The sequence below is a fragment of the Lissotriton vulgaris genome, chromosome 10 (assembly GCF_964263255.1).
Source record: "Lissotriton vulgaris chromosome 10, aLisVul1.2, whole genome shotgun sequence".
NCBI lineage: Eukaryota > Metazoa > Chordata > Amphibia > Caudata > Salamandridae > Lissotriton > Lissotriton vulgaris.
This window is the reverse complement of record NC_141698.1, coordinates 889,158,737-889,177,615: the sequence shown is the minus strand read 5'-3', so window position 1 is coordinate 889,177,615 and position 18,879 is coordinate 889,158,737. Positions and strand designations below refer to the sequence as shown.

Here is an 18,879-nt window from a genome sequence, read left to right as displayed (position 1 = left end):
CGGTGAGTCGCCGTCGGGCATGCACGCATCGTATTGCATCAAGGAAAAGACTCCATCTTTGTTTTCATTGCACCGGATCTTCATTGCATCATGGCGTTGCGAGCCGCATCGCCACGGAAGAGCAGTAAGAAACCGACGCAGCACTGTCCCTGCGAGTAAGGGACCAATGCATCACCTTCCCTGCAACACTTTTGTTGTATAGCGTTACGCATCCTAAGGTACATTGACTCAGTTTTGCTTTTTAACATCTAAAGAGAACTAAGCTAATTCTATCATTTTAAGTACAGTATTGTGGAGTTTTGTTGTTTGTCGTTTTGTGATAAGTCTATATAAAGAACACTTATTTTTTATATAAACCTTGTGTGGTGTCCATCTGTAGTTTTGTCACTGGGTTACTGTATGTGTTCACAAATGCTTTACACACTGCCTCTGAGATAAGCCTACCTGCTTGTGCCAAGCTACCAAGGGGGTGAGCAGGGGTTATTTTAGGAGTGTACCCTCTTACCCTGACTAGATGCAAGGGTCTCTATTTGTCAAAGGTTCCTACCTCTGCCAACTAGAGACCTCGTAAGCTAACAGGTGTGTTTGTGGTTCTGTGGATGATGCCATCAGTGATGTCATTTGAGATGTCAACAATGAAATCTGAGCCGAATTAGAACGTCCCTGTTACCTTTGGTTTTTGAGCAAAAATATACACACACACACATATTTCCTAACTATTTACCTCTGTTTTTTTCAGTGATATATATATATATATATATATATATATATATATATATATATATATATATATATATATATATTGCGTGCAGGGGCTTCTGTTGCACGTCGCTGGCTAGCCGTGCAGTTTTATGCCACGAAAACCTTCTCCACAGAAAGTCAGAAGCCACAGTAGGGAAATACAGCGGAGTCTCTTTACGTATGCATTTCGGCCGTGTGGCCTCTTCAGCGCCCCAGGTGTAACAGGTGAGATTTGCCGCCCAACAGTTCCGCCCCAACACAAATAGTTCTAGTTGGCTCCACCCACAAGCGGAGATCAGTGTCACCTACTTCGATGTAACGGGGTGAAACAAACTACATGTCCCAGCATGGGTGGAGCCAACTAGAACTATTTGAGTTGGGGCGGAACTGTTGGGCGGCAAATCTCACCTGTTACACCTGGGGCGCTGAAGAGGCCACACGGCCGAAATGCATACTCCCATGCTCGTCTGTTTCAACCTCAATAAAGAGACTCCGCTGTATTCCCCCACTGTGGCTTCTGACTTTCTGTGGAGAAGGTATTTGTGGCATAAAACTGCACGGCTAGCCAGCGACGTGCAACAGAAGCCCCTGCACGCAAACAGACCTGGTCATCACTGGCGCTGTTCTGTCTTGGCAGAACTTTCTTTAGTCCGAGGTATCGGAAGGACCAGGCTCACCACTGCATTCAGGAGGAACAGAAGTGGTGCAACTCTGCATTGGGAGAAGCGCACTGCCGCATTTTTTCCCCCATGGAAGTTTACCTGTTTGTGGCGGTTGTGCAGGTGGGGACACAAGGAGCTTCAACATTGTGGAAAGACAGTGCGAGACATCGGGTGAAAGCTGTTTGCAGACTCTGCCCTACGCGCATACTGGCGACAATCCTGGCAAGAACCACTGCATGCTGGGACATGTAGTTTGTTTCACCCCGTTACATCGAAGTAGGTGACACTGATCTCCGCTTGGGGTGGAGCCAACTAGAACTATTTGAGTTGGGGCGGAACTGTTGGGCGGCAAATCTCACCTGTTACACGTGGGGCGCTGAAGAGGCCACACGGCCGAAATGCATACGCCCTTGCTCGTCTGTTTCAACCTCAATAAAGAGACTCCGCTGTATTCCCCTACTGTGGCTTCTGACTTTCTGTGGAGAAGGTATTCGTGGCATAAAACTGCACGGCTAGCCAGCGACGTGCAACAGAAGCCCCTGCACGCAAACAGACCTGGTCATCACTGGCGCTGTTCTGTCTTGGCAGAACTTTCTTTAGTCCGAGGTATCGGAAGGAACAGGCTCACCACTGCATTCAGGAGGAACAGAAGTGGTGCAACTCTGCATTGGGAGAAGCGCACTGCCGCATTTTGTTCCCCCATGGAAGTTTACCTGTTTGTGGCGGTTGTGCAGGTGGGGACACAAGGAGCTTCAACATTGTGGAAAGACCGTGCGAGACATCGGGTGATAGCTGTTTGCAGACTCTGCCCTACACGCATACTGGCGACAATCCTGGCAAGAACCACTGCATGCTGGGACATGTAGTTTGTTTCACCCCGTTACATCGAAGTAGGTGACACTGATCTCCGCTTGTGGGTGGAGCCAACTAGAACTATTTGAGTTGGGGCGGAACTGTTGGGCGGCAAATCTCACCTGTTACACCTGGGGCGCTGAAGAGGCCACACGGCCGAAATGCATACGCCCATGCTCGTCTGTTTCAACCTCAATAGAGAGACTCCGCTGTATTCCCCTACTGTGGCTTCTGACTTTCTGTGGAGAAGGTATTCGTGGCATAAAACTGCACGGCTAGCCAGCGACGTGCAACAGAAGCCCCTGCACGCAAACAGACCTGGTCATCACCGGCGCTGTTCTGTCTTGGCAGAACTTTCTTTAGTCCGAGGTACCGGAAGGACCAGGCTCACCACTGCATTCAGGAGGAACAGAAGTGGTGCAACTCTGCATTGGGAGAAGCGCACTGCCGCATTTTTTTCCCCCATGGAAGTTTACCTGTTTGTGGCGGTTGTGCAGGTGGGGACACAAGGAGCTTCAACATTGTGGAAAGACAGTGCGAGACATCGGGTGAAAGCTGTTTGCAGACTCTGCCCTACACGCATACTGGCGACAATCCTGGCAAGAACCACTGCATGCTGGGACATGTAGTTTGTTTCACCCCGTTACATCGAAGTAGGTGACACTGATCTCCGCTTGTGGGTGGAGCCAACTAGAACTATTTGAGTTGGGGCGGAACTGTTGGGCGGCAAATCTCACCTGTTACACCTGGGGCGCTGAAGAGGCCACACGGCCGAAATGCATACGCCCATGCTCGTCTGTTTCAACCTCAATAAAGAGACTCCGCTGTATTCCCCTACTGTGGCTTCTGACTTTCTGTGGAGAAGGTATTCGTGGCATATATATATATATATATATATATATTGAAAACCAGTCCAAACATCCACATAAAGAATGGCACCGACTCCGTGAATTATAATCCAAAGAAACTTTAATGGTCTCAGTTGCTGCTATATATATATATATATATATCAACTATATCTCGCTCCCCATCACTATTATTGTACACGTCTTCAAGCTGCTTTCCATGCTTTATTGCAAAATTACTTACGTTGTCCCCTGTCTATGTAAAATCGCTGTGTTATGTATTTACATATCTTACTGTTCTGTGTCACTCATTCATTTATTGGATGTGGGTAGTCACACTTATAATAAAAGCCTACCAGTGTCATGCTTCATAAAAGTATGTCACATGCCTGGTGTTTGCCAAGTTTTAACTTTCAGTCATTATAGTTTGAATACGGTGACAGAATTTACATTGGAAAAAATAAAATCTCTTGATGATTCGGTGATTTTGATATTATGGGGGTTTTAAGACCCAATGAAAGAGTTTGGTTGAACTTCTCCTTCACCCATTTAAAAGCATCAACAAACAAAACAGATAAGTCACACTCCCGCTTGGCATTTGCAAACTATTTTATTAAGTCTAAGGAGATATGTGCAGGGTCACTACAAAAGCACAATTATACACTTTCAGCATAACAAGTTTTGAACCAATGTGGCAGAATTAAGTGGATGATCACCTGAGGTGATGAGTGGGAACCCGCATGTAAGGGGAGTTGTTGGTTGTGCGGTGGTTTGCATTACGGAGCCCCGGAAATGTGAGCAGAGGTGAGGGTTGTAGCACCTGTCATCTCTTACTATAACTGGTGTGTTCTGTGGTTGCATGGTGTTTGACAGGAGCGAGCCCCACACCGCAATTGGAATATGCCGGGTTCGCTCTGTACATACAAAATTCCCTCTTTGATGTGATCTGGCAGGGGTAGAGTGGGAGAAATGGTGAAAATGGGGTTCTTTGTCATCTCAGACTGTCAGGTTACACACTACTGTTCTCTGTTATAGCTCCTCCCGATCCACAAGTGATTATATAAATGGTGTTGGTGTGTCAGCACGTTTTTTTTCCTTCAGATGTGCCTTGATCGCACAGTTGTCTGCTGACAGAGAGTTATCAATTGTTTAATATTCACATAGCATGTCTTTTGGCTCCACCGCAGAGGAGTATTGCTTTCTTACCTCATGCTATTCGTTGTTATATGTATAATTCCAGTTCCTATAGAGTGCTTGGATTGCAATGCACGATTAACTATTTTGCATGGAGAAGTACACGCATTTGGCCCACATTTCTTTCTTTTTGTCGTATATACACGGTGTTCTTTTTATTATTCGTTTCTCTGCATGAGCGTTTTAAATTGTTTAGTCATCTACAACCGTGTTAAGACGTTAGAGCCTCTCTGTGTTTGCAACGAGAGAGTATGATAAACCGTGGGTAGATTTTTTTTGTTTCTTTGTCCTTGAAGAATTACAATATCCGCAGAAGATCAATGTAAGCAAAATCGTCACTAGTAGTCACTTATCTGCAAATCGTAGTAAAAGGGAATATCTTTGCATCAATTCTACAAGAGACAGAAACCGTGCATACCCTAGGTCTGTGACAAAAGTGTGTGACCTTGATTGATTAGGATGGGTCGTAAGGAAGGGGTGCAAGAAAAACAATGGAGGTTATTTAGAGAGTAAGAGAGAGAGGACGAGGTTAGATTTGTGAAGAATGAACTCCATGCACTGATGTTTTCACCTAATTGTTTGAGTCAAATGTTCAAGAGTTCCAGTCCCTGCGCAAGAAGAATCTTCCAATACCCCTTATTTAGAACTTGATGTTTTCAATATGTATATATGGTTGAGGCGTTAGTGGAATAAACCAGTACGTTTTCTACATATGCAAATTAGATTATTCTTCGATGCCATCTATATTGTTTTTTTTTTTAGCTCTCCAAATTGCAAATGAAAAATTATTAAGTTTCTTGTCTCAGACGGATGCCCTATAATTCCGATAACTTTCAAATGCAGAGGCAACAAGCACTGGCAAAGTCAAATGTTATGGCTTTTAATGAACGAGAACATGCATACAGCATTTGTTTAAGCTAGTATTTGAATGAATAAGCGCGTTAAAATTAGATAATTTGGCTTTGCCATTTTTGACAGTGCCATTTTGTAAACGTGAGTAATTTTCCTGGGGAGAGGTTGCCCGCCTCAATCTGCAGCCATGACTTTAGCAAATCATGTAGAAGGGGACATATCACTACAAATGGCACCTGCAGGGCATAACCAGTAACCTAAAATGTGTGCATGGAGTTGTTTTTCTCTAACCCCACTTTCTCTGTTGTGAAATTCAAGAATGCCTGAATTTTTCTTTCTTAATAGGATGATTGAAAGCATTCGCATTCAGTCGGACCCATAATTCATGTATGGTAAATGGCTATTTATGGATTTAATCCTTGTACCTTTTAAAATTGCCTTGCTCTCATTGTTAGCTGTTGTGGGTGTAGGATAGATGATGGCTATTTTTGAGCTGTGCCTTCAGTGATGCAATCATCGCTTCTACTCCCTCCTTTGAGAAAGGATGTTATGGGGTGGCTATTGGATGGAGGCAACCTTTCCATTATAGAGTCTTTTCTTTGGTTCCTCTTTACTTTGTTCACTAAGGGATCATACAAGTCACCTCCCCAGCAGTCATCTGCCTCTCCCTCTTGGACACTGCCCTGCAGCGATGTCCTGTCATGGAGTGCAGTCGGAGGGGAGTTCTACATCTATGGCCAGATGTAATCTATCAGAGCAAAGAGACTTGCCACTCCATCATCTGTCGTGAATGCATCTCCTTTCTGTTGTGCCAGCTGGGCCTGTAAAGCTCATCAGGTCACTGGTATATCAAAAGAAGCATGAACCCTGTGCAAAGTTCTTCAGGAGGTGATAGGAATGTGCAGGTGAAGTGTTTTGTTCCTAGCCATAGGAGAAAATGTTACTTTAGTGGTAATACTCAGCAGTTCACACGCTTGTGGCCACTTATTAGCCGTTTCTTTACATTAAATGCAAGCATTTGCAATGGAATAGGTCTCACATTCACGCAAGTTTGAGCTATTGGCATTGTAAATGACAATGCCTTTTATTTATGTTTTGGGTTTCAAAACCTTAATAAAAGGCATTGTCATTTACAATACTAATAATTAAACTCTCACAAATACGAGACCTATTGCATTGCTATAAAGGGCTTTCTCGACTGCTTGTTCGATTGTAAATATCCGAGGAAGAGACCGGCCTACGACATCTTCAAAATAGTGATAAATAGTGCAGTTAAGAAGATATGTAAGTGTTGTAAATTACACAGACCCAAATAGTGAAGTGAGAGTTACATATGATCCAAGATATAAACACTAACAAAGCACTCCAACATCTTACGCTCTGTGATTACACTGTTGCGGCTCAGGGGGAAGAGCGGGGGCGGGGTGGGGCTAATGACATTGCTATCTTTGACCTAATAAAAAACATTCCAGCTGTAGTAGGGCCCTGGCTTCATCTCCTGGTGCAGGGCGGGCTATGCTTTATGGCAGGCATGGAAGGAGGGAGGGATGGTCTCGGCTTCAGCTCCGGCCTCGTACAGTGCCCCTGCTATTACTATTGAGCGAGAGGCTTTGAGGTATTGGTGGTGTTGTTGGTGGTGGTGGTATTGGTGTTGATGGTGGTATTGGTATTGGTGGTGGTATTGGTGTTGGTGGTGGTATTGGTGTTGGTGGTGGTATTGGTATTGGTATTGGCGGTGGTATTGGTATTGGCGGTGGTATTGCTGGTGGTGGTGATATTGGTGGTGGTATTGGTGATGGTGGTGTTAATAAAACAGGCTTTTGAGAAAAATAACATCAGGTGGCTTTAGTGCAGATGACATGTAACACAGATGTGCTGTTGTCAGCTTCAGCCCATTAGACATGATTATGTGCTACATGGAATTCACATGACTTAATTTGCTAATCATTTCCAAATCCATTTTACTTGGGGGGGTTTAAACAGACACAAGGTAATGCCGGGTTAAAGTGATTGAAAGCAGGCACCCATATTATGGGGCGGACATGCTGCTTAAAAAAACACAAGCGGTTTCGGATGAAGCAGCTCATGTCTGGCCTGCAGTAATTGAAACTCAATAAAGTAAATAGTGCTTACAGACTGAATAACAGATCCCGTGTAGCAACAGAGTAAAGGGGCCAGTAGCCATGGGAGGTTACAAATGAAGACCAGGCCGTACTAAGGAGGGACTAACAAGCCTATTAACGAATCTGAAGGCAGCATTTATGAAAGACAATGATACAAGCCAATGAAAAATATGAGGGGAGAGTGGAAGCTGCTTCTCTCCCATACTCTACTACAGCAGTCTCACAGAGCGAGCACGCTGCTGCTAGGCTCGATCTCAAAAATAATAAAGGCTAAGTGGTGCCAGAATAGCGCACATCAATTTTCATCTCGGAATGAGAACTCGAAATGTTAACTTTAAGTCCCAAGGGATAATTATTCATGTACCCCACCTCTTACGTTCATACCACATGTAGATTTTTGCTTTTAGCACAATAGCATTTTAGACATTGTTCTTATATAGCACACTCAAAGAAGGTGTTTTATATTAAACGAGAAGGGAGATGAAAAGGCACAAATGTAATTGCAACTGAGCCAGCCTTGGCTATTGGTTTTAAAAGGAACCCTGCTTCTGTTTTCCCGCACATTCTGACCCTTTCCTCTTGTTTCTTTCCAGAATTACCCGCCTTTCATTTCCTCTCCGGTTCCTTTTCTGGGACATGCAGTTGCTTTTGGAAAGAGCCCTATCGAATTTCTTGAAAATGCTTATGAAAAGGTGAGACGAGCTCTTTACCCCTTCTGATGACTAAGTTTCTGTCCTTATTTAGATATGGTTGCTTCGAAATAGATGCCAAACAGTAAGGAATGTCAAAGGATACACTGTTTACGAACAAACGTGTGGAAAATGTAACTACTGGACACCATCTCCTCTACGTAGCCAGATGGGACTTTGGCTCTTTACAGTGGGGGTACAGGGACCAGGGCCATAGCAAGCTGCTGAGTGCCATTGATGATAACCCCAATTTAAACTTATTTGATCCCTCCCCATCATTGTATACTACTCAATATATTGACTGTTTTCTACAGTGAAGAGGGGAATAGGAGAAACAGTTATACGATGGCTTTACAAGGGCGATCCCGTGAATGATGTTAAAATATATCTCAAAACCCCAGCAGTCGTCATTATATAAAGCAACTTTCTAGAACGCCTATGTAGGTGATTCTTGGCAGCGAAGAACAGAGTATAGATTTTTTTGTTATTTTAAACTGCATGGCTGCATCAGTATTTTACAAAAGACAGCAGCTGCTCTTCTTGGGCAATGCCTCCTTGTGAATGTGTGAGTAGGCAGACATCCTCAAACTTATTTTTGTCTTGAGGCAGTAGAATTTAACAGCTTTGATCTATTCAAATTATGGTTGTGCATTTTCCTTTTTTCATATGATTATAGGGTTGGTGCACATCCATTTATAATTGGATAAATAGTGCAACTAACGAACTTCATGAATGAGGGACTGATTTGAAAATGACATCCAAAAGCGTTGGCATTAGCAACCTACCTGAGGTAAGGGGATGGAGAGGGACCCAGTCACAGATCAAATATTACCGAATGTTGAAAAAAAGGGCCCAAGCAAAAGATATTTTGCAATTAGTGGTGACAGGTGTGAAAAACTGCAAATTCCACATCCTGATTGGGAGAATGAGGAGTAGAGTGCACTTAAAGCAGTGGAAAGTTCACCATTATGAGCGAATTATTCACTAATGCTAATTTTAGGTTATGGACGACCAAGGGGTCTTTTAAGTGGAAAGGTGGGCCTATGAAATGCATTGCAATCACACAAAATCGTCCGTTTATGGGTACTTTCGAACATTTTTCATATTGCCCTTGACATGCGTATATCACCAAACATTTCTATGGTTAGAAATGTAAATACCCACAAAAGCGTAATTTGGATCATGTTGACAAATTGTCAGGACCTGCCCATTTTGGAAAACCCACACCGCACTTAGTGGAGGAAATTTACTCACATAGAAACACCTATGTGGGTAAATGCTTATGATTTTAAAACAAAGTTCTGTCAATTACAAAAGTGTTTTTCACACCTAAAATAGGCTATTTGCGCTTGTGAGTTGGAACTAAGCATGGGATTAGCTTTGTGAATTCTGCCTGTATGCCACACCATAACAAACATGCTGTAAGAAGACTCAAGGGCAGTAATGATCAGGAATAAAAAATACAAATAAAAAAAGAGGCATCAGTGGTAAGGGAACGCAGCAGTGGAGCTGAGAACTCGGACCCCAAAACCTTGAGCAGGGTGAGGAAGTGACTAATGCGGACCAAAAGATATGTCGTTGCAAGCAAGACCCAGACAAGACAAGCTATACTTATTGGTGCGGAACACTAATTATTCTATATTCTTGAGTGGTGTTAACACTTCTACATGAGCTTTCAAATGCCATTTTGAATCATGATCCATGCAACTTGACCGATTTACAATTTCAAGAATATTGTAAAATTGGCACAGTGTATGGGATTCAAATAGTGTCTGGAGCAGCTCTTGCTATTTGTTATTCTAACAATCAATTTCCTCGCACATTCTTAGCTATAAATTAAATTGAAGAAATCATTTTTTATTTTGCTTATGTTTAATTGCCTTTACATCTAGTTTTTGTTACTATACAAACTGAGCATTTCTTGGGTCACACCCTCCACCATGCTTGGAATCCTTACATGGGATGGCCCTCTTTGTTCTGTAACATTGTTCTAATCATATTACTTAAACCAGGGCCATTCTTTTCAAAAACGACTACCAAGCAGCTTTGCACCCACATCAAAACTACTTTAAGTGTCAAAAATGTCCAGCTACAGCATTTTTTGTCAAAAATGTTTTTGATATGCTTGGTTTAAGCCCTTTCTTAAAAATGACTTTTATTTTAAATGTCATGGTATTTGCATGCATGCACATCCTGTGTTGCTATCTGATTAAAGCAAGTAAAAAGTAACATACCAATAACCATAACACATTATCTGCCTGTGACATTAGTTGTGCAATTTAGGTGTTCTCATAGTCAAACATTTAGAATGAAGTTATTTAACTTTAATACTAGTTATTCAGTATGGGTGTCTACAGAAATCTCTCTCCGTGTCCTTCCCCGTTGTGATCCGGGGTCTACTTCTAAAGATTAGAGATATAAGGAAGAGCATCTGCTGGCCAATAAGTGTATTGTGCACATACACACATTTCTGGTGTAAAGCAACACCTGTGAATAACTTGGTTGTCTATGCCCATGCTCTGTAAAGAAGATAACATTTTGTCATTGCTGAGCTCTTCTGTTTTTGTGTGTTTTTCAGTACGGACCTGTTTTTAGTTTCACCATGGTGGGAAAGACCTTCACCTATCTTCTAGGCAGCGATGCAGCCACTCTGCTCTTTAACAGTAAGAATGAAGATCTGAATGCAGAGGATGTTTACTCCAAGTTGACAACACCGGTTTTTGGCAAGGGTGTGGCATATGATGTCCCCAATCCAGTAAGTTTCAAGAGTGCACTATTATTAAAACCTGTAATCTACATGCCTTCAAGTATCTGGGACAGTCACCATGCAGAATGCGGATCGTTAAGAGAATGCCATTTGTAGTTCCGTAAAATGCTCAGGGGCGTAACAAACGCCCCCGCAGACCCCGCAGAGCGGGGGGGCCTCACTCTCTACAGTTAATGAAGGGGGCCCCCAGGGGGCCCGGCCCCCTCAGCTCTTCTGAGGGCTGTGAGAGAGGCCTGCGCTGAAGCAAGCCTCTCTCCCTCTGTGTCTGAAGCAGGTGCAGGCTGCTCCATTCCCCTCACCCCCTCCCTCTGACTAAAGAGAAACAAAGTATCAACATTGTTTCTCTTCAGTCAGAGCCGGAGGCAGGCCCGAGCGGGCCCCAGAGACAGCAGTCTCCACTGCTCCTCCGAGGCAGCACAGAGCCCGGCCCCCACTCTCTCCTCTTGATAAGCAAAGCCCACCCCACAAGAGAAGAGACAGGGACACGGAGGGGGTGGGGGCCCCACCCCACAAGAGAAGAGAAGTGACAAGGACAAGGATTGGGTGGGGGCCCGGCCCACCCCACAAGAGAAGAGACAGGGACAAGATGGGGTGGGTGCCCCATCCCACAAGAGAAGAGACAGGGACAGGCCCCCACCGAGAAGAGACAGGGACAAGGATGGGATGGGGTGGGGTGGGAGCCCCACCCCACAAGAGAAGAGACAGGGACAGGCCCCCACCGAGAAGAGACAGGGACAAGGATTGGGTGGGGGCCCCACCTCACAAGAGAAGAGAAGAGACAGGGACAAGGATGGGGTGGGTGCCCCATCCCAAGAGAGAAGAGACAGGGACAGGCCCCCCACCGAGAAGAGACAGGGACAAGGATTGGGTGGGGGCCCCACCCCACAAGAGAAGAGACAGGGACAAGGATGGGCTGGGGGCCCCACCCCACAAGAGAAGAGAAGAGACAGGGACAAGGATGGGGTGGGGTGGGGGCCCCAGAGACAGCACTCTCCACTTCCCCTCTAAGGCAGCTCGGAGCCCGGCCCCAACGCTCTCCTCTCCATAAGCAAAGCCCACCCCACAAGAGAAGAGAAGAGACAGGGACAAGGCTGAGGTGGGGGCCTCAGAGAGCAAGAGCAGGAGGCAGCACAGAGCAGTGCTCGGGACCCTGACAAGGGTGGGAGTGGGGGGTCCCCAGACAGAGTATTCTCCAGGGCAAAGCTCATCTGAGAAGGGATGAGGCAGCAAAATGGTGCCCTCAGGTAAGCACTCTTGTTAGAACACACCATGGGCGTCCGCAGGAGGGGAGGAGGGGGGCCGAGAAGGGTGCAAGGCAAAGAGGAGAAGGGTGCAAGGAAGAGAGGAGAAGGGTGCAAGGTAGAGAAGGGTGCAAGGCGGAGGGGGAGAAGGGTGCAGGGTAGAGGGGAGAAGGGTGCAAGGTGGAGGGGAGAAGGGTGTAAGGCAGAGGGGAGAAGGGTGCAAGGCAGAGGGGAGATGGGTGCAAGGTGGAGGGGAGAAGGGTGCAAGGCAGAGGGGTGAAGTGTGCAAGGCAGAGAAGAGAAGGGTGCAAGGCAAAGAGGAGAAGGGTGCAAGGTAGAGAAGGGTGCAAGGCGGAGGGGGAGAAGGGTGCAGGGTAGAGGGGAGAAGGGTGCAAGGCAGAGAAGAGAAGGGTGCAAGGCGGAGGGGAGAAGGGTGCAAGGCGGAGGGGAGAAGGGTGCAAGGCGGAGGGAAGAAGGGTGCAAGGCAGAGGGGAGAAGGGTGCAAGGCAGAGAGGAGAAAGGTGCCAAGAAGAGAGGAGAAGGGTGCAAGATAGAGAAGGGTGCAAGGCGGAGGGGGAGAAGGGTGCAAGGTGGAGGGGGAGAAGTGTGCAAGGCAGAGGGGAGAAGGGTGCAAGGCAGAGGGGAGAAGGGTGCAAGGCAGAGAGGAGAAGGGTGCAAGGAAGAGAGGAGAAGGGTGGAAGGTAGAGAAGGGTGCAAGGCGGAGGGTGAGACGGGTGCAAGGCAGAGGGGAGACGGGTGCAAGGCAGAGGGGAGAAGGGTGCAAGGCAGAGGGGAGAAGGGTGCAAGGCAGAGGGGAGAAGGGTGCAAGGCAAAGGGGAGAAGGGTGCAAGGCAAAGGGGAGAAGGGTGCAAGGAAAAGGGGAGAAGGGTGCAAGACAGAGGGGAGAAGGGTGCAAGGCAGAGAGGAGAAGGGTGCAAGGCGGAGGGGGAGAAGGGTGCAAGGCAGAGAGGAAAAGGATGCAAGGTAGAGAAGGGTGCAAGGCGGAGGGGGAGAAGGGTGCAAGGTGGAGGGGGAGAAGGGTTCAAGGCAGAGGGGAGAAGGGTGCAAGGCAGAGGGAGAATGGTGCAAGGTAGAAAAGGGTTCAAGGTGGAGGTGGACTAGGGTACAAGGGGAGGGGGAGAAGGATACAAGGGGGAGGGGGAAAAGGTGCAAGAGGGAGGGCAAGAAGGGTGCAAGGCAGAGGAGAGAAGGGTGCAAGGGGGATGGTGATGAAGTTAAAAATGTGCCCCCCCCTGGAAACATTTCTGCGGACACCCATGGAACGCACACCACTTTGTGAGGGAGAGTGGGAGAGAGTGGAGAGAGAGAGTGGAGAGAAACAGTGGAGAGAGAGAGTGGCTAGAGAGAGAGAGAGAGAGTGGAGAGAGACAGTGGAGAGAGAGTGGAGATAGACAGTGGAGAGAAAGAGAGTGGAGAGAGAATGGAGAGAGCATGGAGAGACACTGGAGAGAGTGGAGAAAGAGAGAGTGGAGAGAGAGAGTGGAGAGAGAGAGAGAGTGGAGAGAGAGAGAGAGAGAGTGGAGAGAGAGAGTGGAGAGAGAGAGAGTGGAGAGAAAGAAAGAGTGGAGAGAAAGATAGAGTGGAGAGAGAGAGAGAGTGGAGAGAGAGTGGAGAGAGAGACAGTGGAGAGAGACAGTGGAGAGAGCGAGTGGAGAGAGCGAGTGGAGGGAGCGAGTGGAGAGAGCGAGTGGAGAGAGCGAGTGGAGAGAGCGAGTGGAGAGAGCGAGTGGAGAGAGCGAGTGGAGAGAGAGAGAGAGGGGAGAGAGAGAGTGGAGAGAGATAGAGTGGAGAGAGAGAGAGAGAGTGGAGAGAGAGAGTGGAGAGAGAGAGAGTGGAGAGAAAGAAAGAGTGGAGAGAAAGATAGAGTGGAGAGAGAGAGAGAGTGGAGAGAGAGTGGAGAGAGAGACAGTGGAGAGAGAGACAGTGGAGAGAGCGAGTGGAGAGAGCGAGTGGAGAGAGCGAGTGGAGAGAGCGAGTGGAGAGAGCGAGTGGAGAGAGAGAGGGGAGAGAGCGAGTGGAGAGAGATAGAGTGGAGAGAGGTGGAGAGAGAGAGAGTGGAGAGAGAGAGAGTGGAGAGAGAGAGAGAGAGAGAGAGAGTGAGAGTGGAGAGAGAGAGTGTGCAGAGAGAGAGAGAGAGAGAGAGTGGTGAGAGAGAGAGTGGAGAGAGAGTGGAGAGTAGAGAGAGACAGTGGAGAGAGAGAGACAGTGGAGAGAGAGACAGTGGAGGGAGACAGCAGAGAGAGAGTGGGTGGAGAGAGAGTAGGTGGAGAGAGAGTGAGTGGAGAGAGAGTGAGTGAAGAGAGAGTGAGTGAAGAGAGAGTGAGTGGAGAGAGTGAGTGGAGAGAGAGAGTGGAGAGAGAGTGGAGAGAAAGTAGAGAGAGAGAAGGGGGAGAGGGTGGAGAGAGAGGGAGTAGAGGGAGACAGTGGAAGGAGACAGTGGAGGGAGACAGTGGAGGGAGACAGTGGAGAGAGAGATAGTGAGAGAGTGGAGAGAGAAAGTGGAGAGAGAGACAGGGGAGAGACCGTGGAGAGTGAGACAGTAGAGATAGAGTGGACAGAGTTGAGAGAGAGAATGGAGAGAGAGTAGAGACTGACTGACTGAGAAACTGACTGAGAGAGAGAGTGACTGACTGACAGAGAGAGAGAGAGACTGATTGAGAGTGAGACTGACTGACTGACAGAGACTGACTAAGGTAGAGAGAAACTGACTGAGAAAGAGAGACTGAGAGAGAGAGGCAGAGACTGACTGACAGAGAGATAGACTGATTGACTGTCAGAGAGACTGACAGAGAGAGACTGACTTGGAGAGAGACTGACTTGGAGAGAGACTGACTGAGAGAGAGACTGACTGAGAGAGAGACTGACTGAGTGAGAGAGTCTGACTGACAGAGACTGGCTGACAGAGCGAGAGAGAGACTGACTGACTGGGGTAAAGAGAGATTGACTGACAGAGAGGGAGACTGACAGAGAGAGAAAGAGACTGAGAGACTGACAGAGAAAGAGACTGACGAACAGAGAGAGAGAGAGACTGACTGACAGAGAGAGAGACTGACTGACAGAGAGAGAGACTGACTAAGAGAGAGAAACTGACAGACTGAGAGAGACTGACAGAGAGAGACTGACAGAGAGAGCGAGAGAGCGAGAGAGAGATTGACTGACTGAGAGAGACTGACTGACTGACAGAGAGAGAGAGAGACTGATTGAGAGAGACTGACTGAGAGAGAGAGACTGACTGAGAGAGAGAGACTGACTGACAGAGAGAGAGACTGAGACTGACAGAGAGAGAGAGACTGACTGACAGAGAGAGAGATTGACTAAGAGAGACTGACTGAGAGAGACTGACTGAGAGAGACTGACAGAGAGAGACTGACAGAGAGAGACTGACTGACAGACAGATAGAGAGCGAGAGACTGACTGACTGACTGAGAGAGACTGACTGAGAGAGACTGAATGACAGAGAGTGATAGATTGACTGACAGAGAGAGAGACTGACTGACAGAGAGGGACTGACTGACAGACTGACAGAGAGAGACAGAGAGAGAGAGAGAGAGAGAGAGAGAGAGAGAGAGACTGACTGACTGAGAGTGACTGACTAAGAGAGACTGAATGACAGAGAGAGATAGACTGACTGACTGAAAGAGAGATACTGACTGACAGAGAGAGAGAGACTGTGATTGAATTGGGGTCAAAGTGTGTATGAAGCTATGCAATGCCTCTTAAGATTGCTATTGTCTAATAAAAATAAAAATGTATTATCAAAATGTGCTCTTTGTAGTTATATCTGCTTTTGAAATACTGCATTGTCGCTTTGTCCAATGTTTTAAAACGGAAACAGGAAGGAGCAGTGAATGCACTTTTGTCAAAACTAAACGATGAGTGGGCCCGATGTTGTATATCATGACAGGAGTCTGCATCAGGAAACCCACCTAAAATTGGGCAAACTTCCCCGGCCTACTGATGGCAGGGACCCTGTAATGAATGGTCCACCACCTATGATAGCCTGCTGGCAGACTACGCCCAACCTTTAACTCCACCATCCACTGTTACTATTAACGGCTGCTTTGGTGACAGTGGCGTAACAATCGCCCGCATCCCCTGCAGTGTGGCGGGTCGCTGGCCTGAGAGCTCTAGACAGGCATGGAGGATGGGAGGGGGGCCCCCTCCATGTAGTTTGCAGGGGGGCCCCCTCATGTTTCGTTACGCCACTGAAAATGCTATTCACAGACCTGCATGCGGAGGTCTGCGACTCAGTCTCTCCTATCTTGTATGTGCAGAACTCTCCACACATGTATGCCTAATTTTTATTAGTAAATATGGGAGGGACAGGGGAGTGGCTGGAATAAGGAGAATATGTTCTACTAAATGTGAGGGGTTTATGGAGAAATAAAGAGGGGTTAAGGTGTTACGAGACGGTTAGGGATGCGTTTAAGGAGGTTTATGCACCCACAAAAGAGTGAGCCCATTCCTACACAAAAAGCACACTCCTAAAGTAATTAGAGCCTCAAAAGGCCCAAAAATTTAGCTTCAGGCCTGGAGTACATCCAACACCACACAAGACAAGCCACTGGTTCTGCAACACCGTCCCATAGAAAATAATAGAGATGGGACTTAAAATAACACTACATAGGAAATAATGTTAAAATAAAAACTTCTTTTGAGTTCTTGAAGATTATATAAAAGCATCTAAAAGTTAAAATAATATATAAAAGAAAATGATAATTATTTTATTATAAAATAATTTAATAATTTTTAATTTAAAAACAAATAACTTTAGTTTAAAAAATAACCAATTTAAATTCTGTACATAACTTTATATATTTTTTACTACCTAATAAATATGAATATTTTACTTTAGGTGTTTATTTAAAAAAACAAATCCATATACTGTTGCTCTTTTTCTTTTTGCCTGAGGAGGCATACTGCTGCTCTTCTAAAACTTCTTCCAGACATCTACCACTTTCTTGGGCCGGATATGTCCCCTGCATGATAAATATGCATGTACTCCTGCTCCGAGTTCCCCAGCATGTAAACTGGTATGCTGACTTGTATTTTCCCCAGGTGTCATGTTGGCCTAACATGGACGCAGACCTGGCACCTTAGAAATCCCTGCAAACGTATCTGCAGAGTGCTTCAAGCATGTATGATTCCTTTGGCCAACATCATTTGCAAACACACCAGCTGTATGACTTTACCACACTTCCTTCACCATGCACGGTTTAACATTGCAGATTTTACTCCTATCACTATCACGCCGTTAAATTCGCTCACAGTTGAAACACCTTCACCACCCATACTTTTACCACTCTTACTGTTACTGAAAAATTATCTCACAGTCTAGCACTGCCACTTACTGTTTAAAAAATTACACATTAATTCTTAATACGTTTTTAACACTATATTATTTTTTGGAACCAATTACATTTGTTGTTCACAATTTTGGTACTATTTTTATTTTTTTAATTTTTGGGAGGAGACCCCCTAATCCCCCTTTTTCAATTACCCATAAAAATATATAAAGTGTGTCCCGTTGAGAAACACTGCCACCTACTGTTCAAATGCGTGTTAACGTTTTGCCATGTAGAGACTTGCGTGCCAATAGTCTTTACAATGTAAAAAATGCAGGGTAAATGTTATATGCAGTAAAAACTTTGGAGTAAAGGCTGTTTCCCATACACAACAGCAAACTGGACATGACCGCACAAGTCAGCTCCATCACTGCATTCTGCTTCCACACCCTGAAGATGCTGTGGAAGCAAATGGTTCCCAAGCAACACTAAAAAAACTGTTCCTTACAACATCCTCTACCCTGGGTTTACTAAGATCCTCACAGACCTTGGCAGATAGCCTCATCCTCAACCTCCCACACACAACTCGCTTCCCACCACTCCTTAGGGAGCTACACTGTTATTATGTTATGTATTAAATCATTTATTGAGCGCACTAACACTGATTAGTTTCTTGGTGCTGAAAATTAGCAATAACACAATCGGAGGTGAGGAGAAGGTAGGTTAAAAAGCTTGTCTAAAAAGCCAGGTCTTCAACGCTTTCCGGAAAGATAGAAGATCTTGGCAGAACCGGATTTCCAAAGGAAAGGTGTTCCATAAGCAAGAGGCAAATGTTGCAAACCTACGTCCACCAGAGCGTTTGAGTTTGAAGGGGGGAGTCTGGAGAAGGCCTAGGTGGAGTGAGCGAAGGTTGCGGGAGGGAACATATCTGGTGATTAATTGATTTATGAATATAGGGCTTTTACCATGCAGCGACTTAAAAATCATACAGCCTGCTTTAAAGGTACAGCGTTGTGTAACCGGGAGCCAGTGCAATTTGATGAGAAGGGGGTCGCTGCCTGCCACCTTGGTTGCTTCAGGATCAACCTAGAAGCATAGTTCTGCACCATCTGGAGACGCTTGAGTAGATAGCTTGGGAGACCCAAGTAGATGGCATTCGCGTAATCCAGATGGGACAGAACAGTGGCGATCACAACCTGGGTAATAGCTTCTGGCGTTAGTAGTCGCCGGACCTTCCTGATTTTTTTTAGCTGGTAGAAGCATTTGGAAACCACCTGGCCCACTTGTGCTTTTAATGAAAGGTCACTGTCCACAATAACTCCAAGCGTTTTGGCCGATGATGATGGTTGCGGGGCTTGACCCAGATCTGATGGCCAATAGTGAGGACCCCAGTACTTAGCACTGTCCCCAGTCAATACCAGTTCGGTTTTACCTGGATTTAATTTCAGCTGATTTTGATCCATCCAGGATTTAATAAACCTCATGGTTGACTGGAAGTGACTGATGGATTTTTCTGAGTTGTCAATGGTGAAGAGTAGCTGCAGGTCATCTGCATAGTTAAATACTCTCACCTGTTTATCCCTCAAGGTTTGTATAAGAGGTAGTAT

At 46.0% G+C, this 18,879-nt stretch overlaps 1 protein-coding gene across 1 annotated transcript in view; it reads left to right on the top strand.

The window, feature by feature from the left end:
- Positions 1–18,879, top strand: part of CYP51A1 (cytochrome P450 family 51 subfamily A member 1) — a 132,005-nt gene that overhangs the window by 25,459 nt on the left and 87,667 nt on the right. Inside the window, exons 2-3 of the mRNA XM_086941847.1 lie at positions 7,863–7,961; positions 10,537–10,713. Coding sequence (XP_086797973.1) covers positions 7,863–7,961; positions 10,537–10,713 — 276 coding nt within the window. The remainder of the gene's footprint in view (positions 1–7,862; positions 7,962–10,536; positions 10,714–18,879) is intronic.